Consider the following 19,211-nt stretch of genomic DNA (forward strand, 5'->3'; position numbering starts at 1 on the left):
TTTCTTCTATAAATAGGCATAGGGTGGCCGGCTGAGGTGACAGCCGTTGGGACTCAGATGATCTACGGTGTTGAAGGGCCATGTCTAATATCCACTGTGTCCCAGTATGAATTTGCCACCCACCCTCGAGGGACCATTAACAGGTTCCTCCGTCATCCATGATAATGAATGCGGTTGTTCTCAACTGAGAAGAATGCCTCTGTAAGTCGACCACGGCCATGGACTTTGTTCTCTTTTGACTTTCCCTTTTATGAATTGATCTGAAAGTCCACACAGACCACACAAATGACATTCCAGAGATGAGTTTAATGTATCCAAGTGCCTTACAAAACTTAGTATCAAGCTGTTGATTCTGAATCATGTCACATAGGAGACTGACGTATAATTGACTTTCATGATGCATGAGTAAATATGTATGAATGCCATCTCTGTACAGTATCCTCCAAGCAGCCAAGGAAAACCCCACATTATTGTTCATATTTATATTTAAATGTAAAGACAAAGTGAAATCAATAACTCTGAAACAAAGGATTTCCATCTCTATTTTAGGTTTTCCTTAGCTGTTTTTAGCTGAATACAATACAAAAAACACATAGGAGGTCAAATTGTGTTAGCATTTTGAGTGAGGCTTCATACAGTTGGTAATAGAAAATACAATATGTTGGTGCTGTTATTTGATTTCAACATGAAAATAGCAGCTTAGTAGAGGTGGATTGCTCAGGGGACTGATTCCACACTGCTGCAAGATCTAGGGTCAAAATGTAGATAATAATGATGCTTATAACAGCAATAAAAAACATCTGTTTGTACTCACAAAAATTGTGCAGTATAATACAAGTCTCTTTATCCTGTTCATCAGAAGAAAACCGCCTCATACTTGTGCAGATCCACAACTTGTGTTTAAAATTAGGAGTTTCTGTTCAAATGAGACTTGCAGACATTGTATGAAAGTTTGATATTGAATTCACTGATATTGTGATTCAATACATCAAAAACCGTCTCTATATTTTATTTTATTTAGATTCTTTGTCTTCAATGTAAGAGGGTTAGTTATTAATATCAGAGGTGGGAAGTAGTGGAGTACAAATACTTCGTTACTGTACTTAAGTACATTTTTCTGGTATCAGTACTTTACTCCACTACTTCTTTTTCTGACGACTTTTTACTTTTACTTCTTACATTTTGAACACAAATACCTGTACTTTCTAATTCTTACATTTCCCAATCAGGCTGGTTCCTTTAGTTTGAATGTGTGTTTGATGCGTGATCATTATTATTTAGAGTCATTGCGTGCCTATTGATTTGAACACGATCCGTGTATCCATCATTTCCTGGTCTTCTCTAAAGAAGAGGGACCAATGAGAACGTTGTCATGTAGCCGTTGTTCAGCATGGAAACATTCATTAGCTAACAATGACATTATTGTTCTATTAATATAAAGGGAGGTCAGGTACTCTTTAAAACAGCTGCTAGTTATGGGTACTTTCTACTGAAGTACATTTCAAAGCCCATACTTCTTTACTTTTACTTGAGTAAATAAGTCAGTACTTCTACTTTTACCAGAGTATTTTTAAACACAAGTATCTGTACTTCTACTTGAGTAAAGGATGTGTGTTTTGCCATCTCTGATTAATATACAAATAATCATTTTGGGGTTTAAGTATTCCCTTAAAAGCATTTTATTACTTGGATTGTATGTTTTCAATGTGCTGAAAACTAATATCATCTGACTTTTAGACAGTTTATGGTTTAGTTATTCTGTTGTTATCTGTGTGTGTGAGTGTCAGATTCTCAATGAGGGCTAATGTTGCTGGTAGTTCATGTTTACAGTAAATGTTAAGGACAGTGCAGCGTTAACTGACCCTGTAGGTGTTGGGAAACAGTGACTGTTTCTCCCCTCATATCACCGTGCCATGTCAACCGTAAACTCCAGACTTCAACCCCCTGCCTTTTCTTCTTCCTCCTTATTTTCCCTCAGAAGCAGTTCATTTCATTTTCCTTTTTTTCTGATTACTTTGGTTTTAATATGTTGGAAACAGATCAGACAAATAAGTACTAATTTATGTCAAATCTAGCTGGGGCTCTTTGTTCCTCTGCAGCCGCGGCCTCATCAGGTCACCCTCAGCTTCGGTTCAATTAAAGTCCCTCGTCCCATCAGAGCACATCACATCACTGCTCTACCTACTGGCTGCTGCCGGACCCTGCCTGCCTGCCTGCCTGCCTGCCTGCCTGCCTGCTGCCCAGGTCTGGCGGTGGATGTACCATAATCCTGGCAAAATCTATCTGATAAAAGGGAGGCTGATACTGTACGTGTTCACACTCTGTGTTTTACAGAAAGACTAATGGGTGATGAGGTCAGCCACTAAGCTCTGCTCCTCACAAGCTGCTGGCAGATATCTGAGCAGCAGGTCAAGCCTGAGTTGGTGTGGAGGTTCGAGATTCCATAGGTGATGGCATGAACTGGGCTGTCCATTACAAAGCCAGGGTTTGGCTAGAAATGGGAAGTATAAAACCAGAGCCTGGGTTGACAATCGGAGAGTGCAAACAAGGTTGAAAAGCAGTACTGTAGAGTACCACAGACAGGCCTTGCTTGAGTATTTTGAGGATTTCCTCCATCCCCCTTCAGAGAACCAGAGGAAAAACCCAACCATGAGCCGCAGCCAGGACAGGATCTCGTCCTACCGCCGTCACTTTGAGGACAGCAGCAGCTCATCCTACCAGGTCAGGGTGTCCAGCCCATCCCCCACCAGGAGAGACTCCCGTCATGCCTCCGCCGGCTACTCCTGCAGATCAGGGGCCGGGATCATGCGTGTGGAGTCAGCGGGACGGAGGAACGTCTCGGCCGCACGCAGGACTCGCATTGGTGGGGCAGGGTAAGCACTGTCAACTGCAGTGGCTACAGATGGAGTGATGTAGGGGTAATGAGTAACATAGTAGGATTATTATTTGCCGTTATAAACATTTTTACCTTTTGCTCTGTTTCAAGACATTCTCTCATGATATTACTCTTTCAGTAAATGTGATGTATTTTTGCTCATGGGTGACTTCAGTGTGAGTGCAGGAGCCATGGTGTGTGTTGGGCCTACTGGAGAACCTGCTATTGATCTGGATGTTGCTGCAGCTGAGAACCAAGAGTTCCTCAGCACACGTACAACTGAAAAACAGGAGATGATTGTTCTCAATGACAGACTGGCTCTATACATTGACAAGGTAAAGCGGCCTTCAAACTAACCACATTTGACTTATTCTATCAGTACAGATCAATACCTATGTAAATGGAGAGGAAACATATCAGTGTCTGTTAGACACACTTTAAATCACAAAAGATATGTTCCTGTACAGGTCCGATCACTTGAGCAGCAGAACAGGCTTTTGGAATCTGAGATCGAGGCATACCAGAACCGCTTTGAGAATCCATCAGGTCTGCGCCTGCTATACGAGGAACAACTGAGGGAGCTGAAAAAGATTGCTGACCAGATGAGAGTTCAGCGGGTGAGACAGAATTCTCCAAGCCGCGCATCGCCTCCATTCCTTTTTTTACATTTCACATGCTTAGTAGACCATAAGGACTGAATTGTTTTGTTTCCGGCGAGGGTTTACACCTCACTGAGCTGTATTGGATCCATCCAAGCAACAATACAAGATGTCAACTTGGTGTTTTCAAGGTTGCTAACCTGGTAACAGGCTTATTTCTGGCAGGCAAATAGAGAGGTGCCTCTGCGTGTTAAGGTGTCCTGGAGCACAGCTGTCTTCAGCTATGATTTATACACAGATGAGATGGCTTGATTTTACATTTGAAACCACACACGCAAACACACACACAGGAAATAAGTTCAAATAGAAAATGATAATGCAAAAGTGGCTGATCTACAATTTGCACAAACCTCCTAATCTGAAAGGAAACCAAATTACTTCTGGCCTCTTTGTTTTTAGGACCTTTCCTTGGCTGCGAAGGACTCCACAGCTGTTCAACTGGAGGCAATCAAAATCAAATATGAGGAGGCAGTGGAGCTGAGGAGGAAAGCCGAGTTAGACATTGAAACCTTCCGTCCAGTAGGTTGCATTTAATTAACCAATTTCTCCTTTGTCTTCAAATTAGTTTGCAGTGCCAAGTTAATCGTGGTGTGTGTTCTTTAGGATGTTGACAAAGCCACATCCTCTCGCATCGCCTTGGAGAAGAAGCTGGAGCAGCTGGAGGTTGAAATTGATTTCCTAAAACGGGTCCATCAACAGGTGGATAACAACTTCACGTAAGAATGATTGAATCAGCTTGCCTTTCCTTTTCCTGATTACTTAATATGAAATGTTTTTCCCCAGGAAATTGAGGAGCTCATGAGCAAGATCTACTCAGCTCACGCGACAGCTCAGAGTGCATTCGAGCTACCTGACCTGGCAGCCGCTTTGAAACAAATCCAAACCCAGTATGACGACATATCAGCCAAAAATCTCCAGGTAAAATAATCACACATCAGCTGGGTCAAGATCTCTGTTTTTTAGATTACATTCATATACATTTTTCATCCCTTTTATTAGGAGATGGATTCATGGTATAAAAGCAAGTTTGAAGATCTGACCAGTAAGACGTCAAGGCATGTGGATAGGGTTCGAGGCATTAGAGATCAAATAGCAGGTGCCAAAAAGGATGTGAGTATTAAAAGTGATTTCTTTTTTTTTTTTAAATAAGGAGTGATTGACAATTGATATTGAATGAGTTGAATCACAATGAAATGTCTCTAGATCCAAAACAAAGACCGTGAATTGGATTCCCTGAGGACGAAGAATGAAGCTCTTGAGTTCAAGATCAGAGAGACACAAGAAAAGTACAAGAAGGAACTGGAAGACCTGCAGGTAAATATAGGCTTGTATAATCCCAGGGTGCATGTGATCACACCAGATTCAACTGTATATGCATGCAGATACAAAGCCACAGCGATGATCAATTCATACAGTCATTTGATGGTTTTGCTAACCTAATAGGCTCGGATTGAGGCCCTGCAGTTTGAGCTGAAATCCTACAAGGAGAAAATTGCTCTGCACCTGCGCGAGTACCAGGACCTTCTGAACGTCAAGATGTCTCTGGAGATTGAAATTACAACATACAGGTGAAGGAAAACATGTGATACAATGGATTTAATGCCATTAAATATGTTTAAATAAATGATAACATTGGTTTGTTTTTGTAACAGGAAACTTGTTGAAGGAGAGGATCTGCGGCTGTCTGGCATGATGCAAACCCTCTCTCTTAGAAGTTGTAGCATGAGTGCCATTGGTGGTGGGATGAGCTTCAGTGGAGGAGGAGGAGGAGGAGGAGGCATGGGTGGTGTTGGTGGAATGGGTGGCGGCACAATGATGGGAGGTGTTGGTGGCATGGGGAGTGGAGCAGGAATGAGTGGTGCTATGGGTGCAGGTGGCATGGGAACGGGTTTAGGTAGCGGCGCTGCAGGAATGGGTGGAAGAATGGGTGCTGGAGGTCCAGATGACAAGATGGGCCTTGCTGGTAGGGCAGGAGGGGCTGATATCGGTTATGGTCATGGATCAGGAGCTGGGGGTGTTGGTGTAGGAGCTGGGGCAGGAGGTGTGGGTAGTGGTGGACGAATGGGTGCTGGAGGAATGAATGGTGTTGGCACTGGTGCTGGCGGACTGGGTGCTGGAGGCATTGGTGCTGGAGGCATTGGTGCTGGAGGTTTGGGTGCTGGGGCTGTGGGTGCAGGCACTGGTGCTGGAGGTCTGGGCAATAGTGCTGGAGGATTGGGTACTGGGGATGGTGGTATGGGGTCCGGAGGAGGAAGTGGCGGTGTTGGTGGAGGGGCGGGTGATGGAAGTGGTGGAGCCATAGATGGAGATGGAGGTAACAAACAAGGAATGGGTTCTGCTGGAATGGGTGGCGGAATCGGAGGCAGCGGGGGAATTGATAGTGTGGGTAGAGGTGATGCACTGTCCGCCGTTGGTGGAATGGGGAAAGTTGGTGGAGGAGTTGGTGACGGGATAGGATATGGATCGGATGGATATGATGTCCACGAGCCTTACGCAGAGCAGGCTGTGGAGCTGACGGAGAGGAGGACGGTACTCATTAGGTAAAGGTATCTATTTTTCCTATTTTTTTAAACATACCTATAGCACTAAAACTCCGAAAATAAACATCTTTGATAAAGAAGGAATTAGCTAACCAATATTCTGACAGGGTGAGGTATAAGTCCATGCATACAGGCAGCAGGGATCAAGAAGTCGAACAAACCTTTTTTTCTTTTTCACTATGTGTTCTTTCCTGATGTTTAGAACGGTGAAAAATGAGGATAACGTGCTGGAGATGGACCACCAGGAACAAACCTACATCATCAGTGGTGCAGCCGATGACTCTGACGAGGAATGAGCAGAATGAATTCCCAAGTGACCGCTTCTCGCCCTTAACCCTCCACGCCCCTCTGAGCTTTGCACTGACCAGCCCATGTCTGGGCTCTGACCTTTACCCTTTGCCCTGGACAAGAAGACCATGACCAGAGTGAAATCTTCAGCTCATAGGGTTTAAATGCCAACACCTCTAAACTTTAGCATGCCTTACCCTCCCCCTTTTTTTCTACCAAAAATAAAGCTATCAGCATTCAATCACCCTTGTCTTTCTTGATGTCTTTTTCAGTGTTTGTGTTTGATGTGCCTTATAAGGACAAAGAATGTTATGAATACTATTTTCAAGAATGGAATGAAGTGTTGCATATTTTGGTAGCTTTAGCTTGGATGGATGAGCAGTGAAAAAAGGGAAAGTAAGTAGCGAGGGAAGAGCAGAACAGAGAGAAAGACAGAGTCACCTGAGGGTTGAGGCCGTCATCCTGACACTTTCTTGAGGGCTAAGGAGTCAGTCATTCAAATTCTGTCCTGCAGCAGAGTGACGGCACACAGCCGTTTCCTGTCCTCATTCCATCCATATCCACACCTTTTCCTCCTACTGCTGATCGGGAGCGATTGGATCCGGCCAACAGATGCCAAACACACTCAGTGTCCTGTTCAAGGGCGTAGAGACATGCAACACACTAAGAGAATCTGCAACAAAAGATAGGAACAGAACCAGTGATGTTATGGCAGCAATAACATGACTATGCCAGTATTATTACAAATGAACACATCTGAATAAGGTCAACTGTAGATTATGAATGTAATATCATTTTACAGAGTGCTTTTACATTAGTAGAACCCTAAATTATTTTGCTTTCGAAGAAAGGAATGATCAAAATTGCTTAATATGTATTGCTTAATATGATTGGACAAGATTTTGGACAGAACATATTGAAATACAAATTAATAGTTAATTAAAAGAAGTTCCTATCAAAGAAAATGCTGAATATCAGAATATCTGAGTAATTTGCATTGCCAAAGAAAATAATAATAATATATATTTTTACACACTAAGATTTGAGATACTAAAACGAAAAAAAGTAATTCAATAAAGACTAGAAATTACCATAATTATCGTTAAAGACAATGTGCCTCTATTAAATCATCTTATATCAATGCTTAATAAGTAATTTGTCTGATGATTATGCTCAGACCTCATGTAGAAAATAATCAATATTTGCCTCGGACATCATTTCCACAAGCTCATCCCACCCGAAACGCGGGAGACAATTAGTTTGAACCTAGAACTGTCAATCGGCGATATAATGAGGAGCCGCGAGACGCTCATATCATTAGATTACATTTTGTTACAGCGAGTTATTAATGTGCACCCGACCCGAACGATGTATATAAATCAGCCTATATATTTAGGCTGAGGTTCATGGAGATAAATGCACTTCTCGTCAAAGTGATGGGACGGAATATATTATCAATACAATTAACAGACATGCAGGAGAGTGTGTGTTTGTCTATGTGTTTGTGCGTGTGCGTGGTATGTGGAGCTCTCCATGGTGCTTCGTCTTTACGGTGCAACATATTATGCATTGGAAGGAACGAGGCTTGTTATTAAGTGAAATAAACAGACAAATAAACAAACATACAAACACATTATTTTTCCCCAAAAAGCATTCTCCAAAACATTTTCAATCTGCAAATATATGACCTATCAGACTTAGATATAACATTTTCTTCTATTTAATATGCTCTTTTTTAATTAAATGTATTATAATAGTAATGTTATTATAAATAGGCATGTATTATTATTTATATTTCTAGAATGTATTTAATTACTGCAGAATCTCCGCTACAAAACAACCTAAATTGTGAATTTTGCCTGTCTAAAACATAAACGAAAAAGGGGGGAAACAATACATTATTCAGGTATTTGTTCAGATAATAAGCATGACTTCGGCTGAAATATCTGGCCCCGTTCAAACATACAGGCAAGTCAAGGTTACGTGTCTTTAAACATGCACTTTGCCATAACAGTGGTTTTTCTCACACTTCTAGTTTGCAATAACACTAAAGCCAATTGGGTCACTAACCTCCATCCTATGAGAAAAATGCACTTTTACCCTGAGCCGAGGGAAAGAGCTTTCTTATATTCACCAAGAAGGGCAAAAGTTGTGACTTTCTTTGAAACCTGTGCTTCTCTGTCACTTTGTGCATATGCTTTGGGTGGCTAAATCCCAATTAGGGTCGGCTGACACGCTGCTCTATTCACGCAGAGCCCTGCCTGCATACATTTGCCTAGGAATGAACTTCTCAAATAGATCTCCTGCTAAATGCGTTGGACAGCAGAGAGAATCGGCCTGAGTGACACTTTCTTTCTGAGGCGCTCGAGTGAGAAAAGGTATGAATTTATAAGGTACACCGAAACATATCAATTCACGCGACTTCACACGCCTTTATCCGCGTCTCCTCATGCGAGACAAAGTGACTTTAAGTCAGGGAAATGTGGCCTGAAAAAGACCGGCGCATAAACTTTGTAGAGACTTTGAATACCGAAACGGTGCAGCCCACTTTCTGAATGAAATCACGCATGAACAGCGTTGAATCAGGTGGCATTTATTCGGCTCCTCTCTAATGCGATTTTGAATATAAGTCTGGGTTAAAATCCCAATCATGTCATCTGGTGGGAGTCCCATACAAGCATAATTACTATTCAAACGCGTCGCTAATGTCCCACCCGCATCATAGCAGCTGGTCTACCATTGGTGCAGCTTGCATCTTTCCCCAGGTTTCACACAAAGTAGAACACCTTTAATATGCCCGGGTGGTATAACATAAAGAAAAGAAAGGCGAGGAATAAGATAAACAGGCCTGTCCGAAAGCCTTTCTCTTAGAAATCTGAAAGGAATAAGAAGAAGTTCTATTTCTTTGGCTCAACAGAGTTCAACCTGTCCAGAAAACCAAAAGCGAGAGGATTTAAGTTTCTTTTTTTTAATTAGCCTGTAAGACGTGTGACCAAGTTAATGTGAGAGTTGCTGAAGGTGTGGGCTTACATGTGGAGAAATAAATTGATTTTAGACAAACACAAGAGTCATTTCTAAGACGTGGGAATCTGTGAGAAATAGGCCACATTGCTAAGTGGGACAATGATTGGGCTCTTCTGAATAGACCCAAACAAAGTTTATGGGTCGACATAAAAAATGTGTTTTCTTCCGAGCTCGGAGGGGTCTTAAATGGTAGGCCATTGAAACCAGTCCAGGAGAGGTGGTGGTGAACCCTTGGCACCCCTGAAGGATAGTCACGGCGCATGAATGGAGATCCCTGGTGGGGCATTGCTCTCTGTATTTACCGCGTTGCTTTGCAGACAGGTTGTTCCTCTATATTCATGGCTCATTAATGGCCAACCAGTTAAATCAGAGCCCCACCGTTTAGACAGTTAAAACCCCAAAAAGGCTGGCAAGAGTCAGGCAGAGCCGCCCATAAAAACGTCTCCCGAAATCCGATTCTTCTCGGGTCGTTATTTACGTTTATTAAAGAGTTCATTTAAGAAAAGCGCACTAGCGGAATGCTGCTGAATCAATCCGCAATATTGTCCCAGGATAAAGATCCGACCATGTAATTAATGTGTCTTATTTTTAAAAAGGGAGAAAGAACAATAGAGCCGGTCAAGCCATTTAATTTAATTAAATGTTCCATCCCATTTGCTTCCAACTCTGCTTTCACTCTGACACCGAGCTTTTCTCAGAGCGCACCGTGGAGCAGGGATTCACCACTGCGACTTCTCCGCAAACAGAAAGGAAAGGTCTTGGGCCTCCCCCCCCTCTCCCTCTGAGAATAATTCATTTCACTGTGGAGAAGAGCACGGTTTTAAAGCAGAGCAGGGGTGGATGGGAACCAGCGGCAAATGGCGAGGCGTTAATAAATAACCTCTCCGCACAGCCAGGCGCAAACATAGCGCCCATTGAGGAGATTGTTCGCGTGTCGTTCAACCTCTTTGAGTAGGAGCAGCCTGCAGAGAGAGAGAAGGAGATTGATGTATGTTAGTTTATTTATAGCGTTTTGTTATATAGTTCATGAACAAACAAGATTTCTCACTGAAATGAAAGAATATATTGATTTAAACTGAACTGTGGAATGTGTTGTTTTTCTCTATGTAATTCATTATTTATTTGTTCATCCTTGAAATAACCTATTAAATAAAATACATCAGGATTTTTTTATATTTCAGATTTTTTTAATCAAATAGTCATTTATGTTTGGCATTAAAAGGCTACTTGTCCACGGTGGACAGGTCAGAGGTCAACATGTCCATGCTCTGAATTGCTCGCCCACAGGTTCTTGTTCTGCCCAGACTCATCACTGCAGCATCAAAAGGCTCCATTAAACAACCTGCTGCACAGCCACATGCTGGAGACTCCCTCTGCCTCCAAGTCCCCTCACAATACATCCCTTTAATACCAGTGAAGGTTGATAAACAACAACTGGATCATCCTGTCATTAGAGTCTGTCTGAAATAATGAATGCATTTATATTATAGGATATTATGTCCATGATAATCTCAGCGTGGTTAAAGTTGGGCTGATAGTATTACATCAAAAAGTAGAGTGAACTGTTCTTTTTTTGCTTATTTTCTCCAGGTCAAAATCACATATTTCCACATTTAGCATTTTAAAAGATTCAAAATAAAGATTAGAAAAGATCAAACTTTAAATTGCATACACTTTTTTATAAAAACATTGTCACATGCTGAATGCAGGGGACACGTTTTTAGCAACGTTTTGGAGATGCAGTAGGCTTCTCACAGGACACGTTTTCTTGTTTTGTAAAATAAATCAATTTAATAATTGAAATCATATTCATAGTGACTTTGGGACTTTAACATGGATTTAAAGTAAATTATCAAATGAAACTATGTATTTAAATATGTTGTTCTACACATTTCAGATTTTTCTCTAATGTGTTTTATATATGAACACATTTTTTAAATAATTATTTATCAGTTACCCTTAATATGTATTCCCTTAACAGATGTCTAAACTGAGCTACAATATAAAGGGTTAAATAATACTCAAATATATAACATATCACATTAATCCCGCAGAACGTACGTGTTGAATAAGGAAGACAAGAAAACCACAAGTGTGTGGTGTGGGAAGATGGTGCTGGTTATTCTCTAGTTGTTTTTTTCTCTCTTCCTTCTGCTGGTTCCTTTTGAGTACCTGCCTGATCTCAACCCGGCACACGCCGAGAGTCAATAGAAGTTAACAAGTCCTCTAAACTTTCCTGCTCTTTTGTTAAAGTGCGCACACAAAGGAGGAGGCAGAATAAAGCGCTTTGAAGTATATAAACCCCGAAGAATGCCAGCCAAGTAGATTTAAAGTAGCCTCTGATTTCCAAAACCTGGTTTGAAAGGGAAGAATGGAAAAGGATGAGGATTTATGGAGAAATTATACAGTGGATTTGTCAGTTAAAATATCGGAACTGTCTGCGCCACAAAGCCACATGCTGAGGATTAATGGTCGCTCTGGACCTTTGATTCTGCTCCCTCTTTTCTCTGCCCTTGACAAATTGGATTTTGGGGATGGGAAGGTCGCCTGGCTCTTTGTGCCTCTTGACCGTTTTGGAGCAATTCATTATGCGGAGGGAAAGTCTCCATGTGACCAGGCAGGCCCGTTTTCCCTCTCCTCACAGCTGCTGGGGAGCCCAACTCTCTCACACTCACCCACACACGCTGCTGCTGCAAACTCCCTCGTCTCCCCCTTTTAACTACCTTATAGCATCCTGAGCTGGAGAGGGGTGGAGGGTGTGCAAAGGGGGGGGGGGGGGGGGCTACCTTGCCTTCACCATCACTAGAAAAGCCGGAGAGCATAACGCCACCGCGTCACTTTGAGGGCGGATATCGGCCGGTCCTCATCCTCTCTTCGTCCTCCTCTTCCTCCTTTCCTGCACTCTCTCACTCGGTCTCCATCAGTCTTCATGGTTCTGATCTCACCCCACGCCATGCAAGCCACCCGGGCGCCCACCACCGTCAGTGTATTTGCGGACTGCAGCATCCCGACCGGGCTCCGGATAGGACCGGTACCGGGCATCTTCAAACTCGGGAAGTACGTTTCAGATCGCAAGGAACTTGGTCCTAAGAAGAAGGTGAGATTAAAAAACTGTTATTTTTTTCTTTTAAAAGGTCACGTTTATTCTTAAATTGGGTTTATGTTGCATTTCATGTGTCTAGCTAAAAAAATGTTTTAATGTTTTGAAATTATTCTGGTGCATTGGATAGCTTTGAATGGATGCGATATTTTTAAATACACTTTTTATTTATTTATTACGAATTTATTTAGTTGAACATTGCATCAAAAACTTTTTTTCAAGCATTTGTACCATTTTAGTCCTGCAAAATGTACCACCGATTACAACAAGTAACCTCCTTAATAAAAAAAACATTTTATGTTAAAAATTAAATAAAGGTTGTTTCATATTAAAAACGAACGATTTGGGTTTTTAAGCTGCACTGTCAAACTCCATCGGGCCTTCGCTTATTAATTGGTTTGGCCTGTCAGTTTGGAAATAATTGAACTCCATTAGTGGCCGACTTGTCAGTCTGTGCTTCTACTTAACCGGCCTAATGGGCGACCCGGGTCTGCTGTGTGGGACTTCATGCCCTCAGCCGCCTCACATATCACCGCCTGGCGGGCCTGTTATCCCGATGAGCCGTTTAATTTTAATGGAATCCGGCCACAGAAAGATGGCACTGAGGCCGGGGCCATAGCCCGGGGAACGACAAATGACTAATAATAACAGATAATGAACCATTGCTGAGGTGGTAAATATTTGGTTTTCAAGTGCAGATGATCAAAAAATGAGAAAATACAAATCTAATGACACTTTAAATGTAAAAGAAGAACATTACAAATAAATAAATAAGTCAATTATAAATGTGTACACAATATGGGTAAACAATCTGCGGCTATAAGTGCATCTATAACCCACCCAGTTATTGTTGCAGCTGTCAGCGCTTGTGATTGATGCGTCTAAATGCGTGGCCCCGGGCTGCCGGCGATCATCAGGTGCAATCTCTGTGTTAAATGTCACGCTTCGATCTTTAATGTCCTTGAACAGTTTAGAAACGCTCTGACACTCCTCAAATTTGTTTCCCATATCAACTCAATTAGGCCCGAGTGTCATTCTCTTTAGTAAATTATCAGCAGAGCGGATAAAGACGCATTAAAGGACGTTGTGGTCAGGCGTGGCCGCAGTCCTTCAGGTAATATAGCAGAAGAGCTGGTGAAAAAAATCGTTAAAATGAACTATGAAATAACAAAATAAAGAAAAACGGGGAATGATAATGGGAAATAAAAACCTGCAAAAAAAAAATCAAAAAGGGAACATTTGTTTTAAATGCTGTAGTTTTATGTATTCATTTTAAGTTGTGTCGGTTTGTCTTCGAGGGGACATTTGAAAGGGCCTCGGTGTTCATATTCTCCTATCAAACTGTGTATTTAGCGTTTTGTTTTTATGGCTTAGGTTCGCTTGGTTCGCGGGGAGTTCGTGGATGAATCGGGCTGTCCCGTGCCAGACTGGATCGGACTGATCCGTGCAGCCAGGAACAGCCCAGAGCAGAACCTGGAGGCGGTTTCAGACTTACCTGGCGGACAGGTAAATACTATCTAAATTCTCATCACACTTTAATGACAATACCGGATTCCCCCCTCCCTCCCTCGCCTTTTGGACACTTCCGTTAACTCCCTCTCCTCTTCCCACTTTCTGTTTGTAGATCTTTTACCGTGTGCTGAGAGAAATCCCTTCAGGAGAGGAGCTCAGTGTTTGGTACTCCAACGCTCTGGCCCAGTGGTACGACATCCCGACCACTGCTACTCCAACGCACGACGAAAAAGGTAAATCAGAATGCTAATAATGACCTGGGAGGGGGCTATAGTCTGGGATTTAAATAATGGGAATTTAAGGAAAACATGATCCTACTAGCTCTGATTTATAGGGGTATATCAGGGGGGTAACTGAATGGCAGCACTGGGGATTTAAGATGCAATAACAATGATTCCAAATATCACAGAAACTTTTAGGTAAATGTTTTTTTTATTGCTTATCCTTCAAAGTGTGGGCATGACTTCACCGAGGTCTGACACAACATCGACATGTGGAGGGGGGGGGGGGGGGGGGGGGGGGGCATCACTGCACAGCTAAATGACTGCCAATACCAATAATGTCTGTCCGTTATCGCACAGAGATGGAAATCGATTGCATGTTGTCTTTTCCTCAGGCAGACTATTTGTTGTTGTTAATTTGTTTATAGTAGAATAAAAAAAACACACAACGACTTCTACCATTTAAAGAATATTAAATCAATTGGAAAATTGCCTTTTGGTGAAAACATATAATTCGTTTGAATAAAGGGATGCAAATATTGGTTCAGGCCTACAGAAGCAAGGATTTGATCGGATAGTGATAGCTTTTAATCATGTGCGGCGAGCCTTCAATATTGTGTATAGGCAAAAATAATCCGATTGCAATAATATTATACAATACAGGGAATAAAGCATAATTAACGCATATACGCAGCTTTAAATTAACACTGATCAACTGCTTTCAAAAATAGTTAGGAATTTTAATCCGTGTTTGGGCTGGTAATGATAGTTTGGCGGTTGCGCTTGGGGATTATTCGTTAATCTTGGCAAAACACCATGGCTGAACAGGAACTAATCCGATTAAAAAAAGATTATAAACAACAGACACTTTGCTGGGATTCCATTAAGTGAAGATGATTTTTGATTATACGTTTCGTGTTGACCTGGAAGGGCCTCTTAACTACTTGAATTACTGTAAAAGCGAAACGTCGAAGCTTCAAATTATATCAAATGTACGTCGAGATAAAAATAATAATAATTGTGATAAAGTAATTACGGTGCTTAAACCCAATAAAAAAGCAATTAAAATCACAAACTAACGAGTCTGGTCGTCCCTGGAAAAAGAAGAGGCTGTTGATTCAGTTGCGAGACGGAGGTTAACAAATGTCATCGCGTCATTAATATTCATGTATTCAAAAGCAAATAAACTCAAAAACAAGTGCTTCACGGCAAATTAGGTGGGTGCGTCAAGGTATTGTGCCTTAATGAATACTAACTTTTATATGGGGTGTATATTGCCTTGATTCTCCGGCCCATCACCGTGTGCTCTCCTGGACATACGCTCTCTCCCATTATTAGGCGTCAACAGATGGGCCGCCGCCATTGTTTCTGGAGACTTGCGATTTCAAGCAACAGCTGCTGTCACTTCCACGGGAAAGCGCACAGAGAGAGAAAGTCCCGCATTCAATGCATGGGTTCTGAGCGCCAGATTGGGCAGGGCGTTTGCTCTTTTGATGGCGGCCATAAACAATGACCCGCATGAGGATTACAAAATCATTACATCTATATTAACCTCGGAGTGCTCGACTCACTTAAACGGCCTCCTGTGTCAAATTACCATTTGGCACCGGATCTTAGAAACCGGCTCATGTCCATTATCCTTACATTAACAGAAAATGCTTCTTTTTAAAAGGGCCATGTATTTTTAAGGAAACATTTATGTTTTTTTATTTTTACAAAGCTTAATTTTGACAATCTATCCATTTAATCTCGAGGCCCATTTATCTCAAATATTAGTTTTTACATTTTATCACAACCCCTGTTCAATATATGTTCGTGTGCTGTGAGGGGAAGAGGGGAGGGGGCATTTGTCTGTGTAGCAGTTTACAGGTATTTCTCCACAGGTTTAAAAACCTGTTATGCTCGTTTTACGCACGGACATGCCCTTTTACGCACGGGAATATTTTGTAATTTGGCAGGGAATTATCTGTCTTCACGCTGTGTTGTGTGACTTAATGATCCTTGTCCAACTGATAATTAATGTCATGTTCTCTCTCTGTCTCTTCAGGTGAGGAGCGTTACATCTGCTGGTACTGTTGGCGAATATTCAAGTACCCCAACACACTCAAGGCCCACGTCCACTTCCACTGCACCCTGAGCAACGGGCGGGGCTTTTTGAGCAGCGAGCAGGCCAGAGGCACGGAGACCTTCACCAGGTCACCAAAGTCTGGAGATATCCCGAACACTTCCACCTCCCCGAGGAGCGGCCACAGTAACTCCTCCATCTCAGACTCTGGCAGGCGGGCTGTGTCCTCATCGCCGTTTCTGCAAAAAGTTGGACTGTCGAAGAAAAGCAGCACAGAGGAGCAGGACAGAGCCCTCGACATGAGCGTTACCTCAGCCAGAAACCAAGGACACATCCTTGGCCTTGGGGCTACATCCTCAATGTTGAGCAGCATGGGCTTCCATCCGGGTGTGCGCTCTGCCTTCAAACCCACCGGAGTCTCCAAAGTCCCGGGCGCGGACGCATCCAGAGAGGAAGCAAACGCGAAGCTGAGCAGCCTGGGGTTCGGCAAGCTAATTGGAAACATGAAACCAATCCGCAATGTTGGCGAGACTCTAAACGGAGGAGGCAGCCACCCTCCCAAGTGCACACCTGCAATCATGGACTCCTCATCTCAAATGGTGCCATGTACAAACGCCATCCGGGGTTTCCCGCTGCTGCCTCACGTAGAGGAGACGTCAGCTTTTAAGCACGTAGAGAGCCGTATGCATCCCGGCCTGTCCCCTTCCCGCTACCCCCAGATGCCCCCTGGACTGCATTTTGAGAGGTTCTCTCTCCCTCACTTTGATGGGGTCAAGACATACGGTGGAGACTGCAACATCCCCCTAATGCCCCTCACTGTGTATAACGGAGAGCTTCTGTACAGCTCGCCATACTATCCTCTCAAATTCCACTTCAGCAACCTCCTCAAGTACCCGGAGTCCATGTCCTACTTCGGTGCGCCCTCATTGAACCACGACCTGGGCTCAATCGCAAACATCGACCGGGAGATCGCCATGCACACGCAACAGCTGTCTGAAATTGCGGCGGATAAGAACCGGACGAGGCTGGACTCAATGCCCACAGGAACCGCGAGCAACGCCGGGTCAGGCAAGCCGAAAAAGGGACACCTGTGTCTGTACTGCGGCAAGCTGTACTCCAGGAAATACGGCCTGAAAATCCACATGAGGACTCACACAGGTTACAAGCCGCTTAAGTGCAAAGTGTGCTTCAGGCCCTTCGGAGACCCAAGCAACCTGAACAAGCACATCCGGCTGCACGCAGAGGGAAACACGCCATACAGGTGCGAATTTTGCGGCAAGGTGCTGGTGCGCAGACGCGACTTGGAGAGGCACGTGAAGTCCAGACACCCCGGGCAGACCGTGAAGAAACTGGAGGACAAACCGGGAGGCCTGTTCGAGGACGCAGAGCAAAAGAGCGACAATGACAGCGACGTGGACGTGTGCTTCACCGACGACCAGAGCGACCAGGAAGAGTCGAGCAAAAACACTGACTGAGATGCGTTCAGGGCCAGAGACACTGATCAGTGACTTTAAATTATGTACACAATGTCATTTAGTCTTGTGCTGAATCTAGATTTGTTTTTTACCCAAAGGCCTAAATCTTCTAATCTTTGACTTTCTGTTTGGTGTTTCATCATGACATATTCGAGAGAGAAAACACATATTTATTTTGTTAGTCACAGATTTGGGGCAGGTAACATTTTCTTTGTCTATCTCTTGGACAATGCAACATGTTTTCTTTGTGCCAAATAACCTGTGGCCTTGGGTTCTGGCACGCTTTCTTAACCATGCGTAAAACACAGTCTGCCAGTGGGGCTGCAGACATTTTTGTTTGTTTCAAATGACTATAATATATTTTGCTTTAATTTTTCTCCATGCAGTTGGTTAAATGTATTTTGCTGCGTTGAAAAAATGCTAACAATTCTAAAGAAACACTACACTAAACAAGAACAAAGATCCGACATTAGACAGTGTCAGTTGCTTTAAGAAAATAGACAAATCAAGGCTGAATATGAGACTAAATGACTTAACTTAGATATCATTTTTATTTGTGTAAAAAAAAGAATATTTTTGTTGTTTGTCGCCCCTTGAGAAAGGACATCTGGGTTAATTTATCGAAAGACCTAATCCAAAAATAAAAACACATTCCATCACCCCGGATATTCACGAATGAGCTGCACAAATATGATTATTTTTATACAATTAAAAAATCATTCCCACATCCCCTTCTAAACTGTCAGTTGCACTTTAAAAACAGCAATGGGCATTTCAGTTCAACAAAACCGATGCATATTGATTCATATAATCCAGTTTATGATCATGGCTTTATTAACGGATCCCTGCAGCCTCATTAATAACACACTGTACTTAAATTTGCACTTTCTTGCCGAGGCACGCTGCTCTGAGAGAAGCAGCAGCAGCCCAGTTTTATTTAAGGAATTATTTCTAGAGAAAGGAAATTGTATGGATTGCAGTTATAGCCTAGTGTAAAGTGTAAAGTATGATATTTCACATTTCAGTGGAGAAGTGTTGTATACGTTTGTTTACAAGTGATATTGTCTATGAGCACAACATTTTTCTCCTGTCCATTAAGTTGTTGGTTTTTGAATACATTTAATTTAAAAATATTAAAAAACGTGTTTGAGGTTTTCTTAATTGTCCGTGAGTCCATGATTGCCATATGTGTATACTTTCTTTAATTGGATGTTTTGTGTGACACTCAGTATAAAGGTATTGCAGTTGAACAGAAATATATTCATATTTAATTTATTTATATATATTTTTTCGTCTGCATCCAATACATCTGCATCAAAGTTTAGCCAGTAGCCTGTTGTAATCAAGTCAAACGGTAAGTCTTCTTTACCTTTCCTAAATTTGAAAGAATATTTGATATAATATATTATACATGATCATTTGAAAAGGCATATTCGGACGCTTTAATTAGCC

General features: G+C 42.4%; 2 protein-coding genes across 2 annotated transcripts; both read left to right on the forward strand.

The window, feature by feature from the left end:
• The first annotated feature begins 2,649 nt into the window (after positions 1-2,649).
• zgc:172323 (uncharacterized protein LOC564165 homolog) lies at positions 2,650-6,483 on the forward strand. The gene is made up of 11 exons (XM_034230354.1): positions 2,650-2,873; positions 3,051-3,210; positions 3,343-3,492; positions 3,934-4,053; positions 4,138-4,233; positions 4,318-4,452; positions 4,534-4,644; positions 4,738-4,848; positions 4,978-5,102; positions 5,187-6,074; positions 6,277-6,483. Exons 1-11 carry the CDS (start codon positions 2,650-2,652, stop codon positions 6,368-6,370), a joined length of 2,214 nt encoding a protein of 737 aa, XP_034086245.1. The 3' UTR covers positions 6,371-6,483.
• A 5,730-nt stretch (positions 6,484-12,213) lies between these two features.
• Positions 12,214-18,914, forward strand: prdm13 (PR domain containing 13). Its single transcript, XM_034228536.1, has 4 exons — positions 12,214-12,483; positions 13,861-13,992; positions 14,111-14,231; positions 16,267-18,914. Exons 1-4 carry the CDS (start codon positions 12,316-12,318, stop codon positions 17,757-17,759), a joined length of 1,914 nt encoding a protein of 637 aa, XP_034084427.1. The 5' UTR covers positions 12,214-12,315; the 3' UTR covers positions 17,760-18,914.
• Positions 18,915-19,211: the final 297 nt, after the last annotated feature.

The sequence above is a fragment of the Gymnodraco acuticeps genome, unplaced genomic scaffold (genome assembly GCF_902827175.1).
Source record: "Gymnodraco acuticeps unplaced genomic scaffold, fGymAcu1.1, whole genome shotgun sequence".
Taxonomy (NCBI): Eukaryota; Metazoa; Chordata; class Actinopteri; order Perciformes; family Bathydraconidae; genus Gymnodraco; species Gymnodraco acuticeps.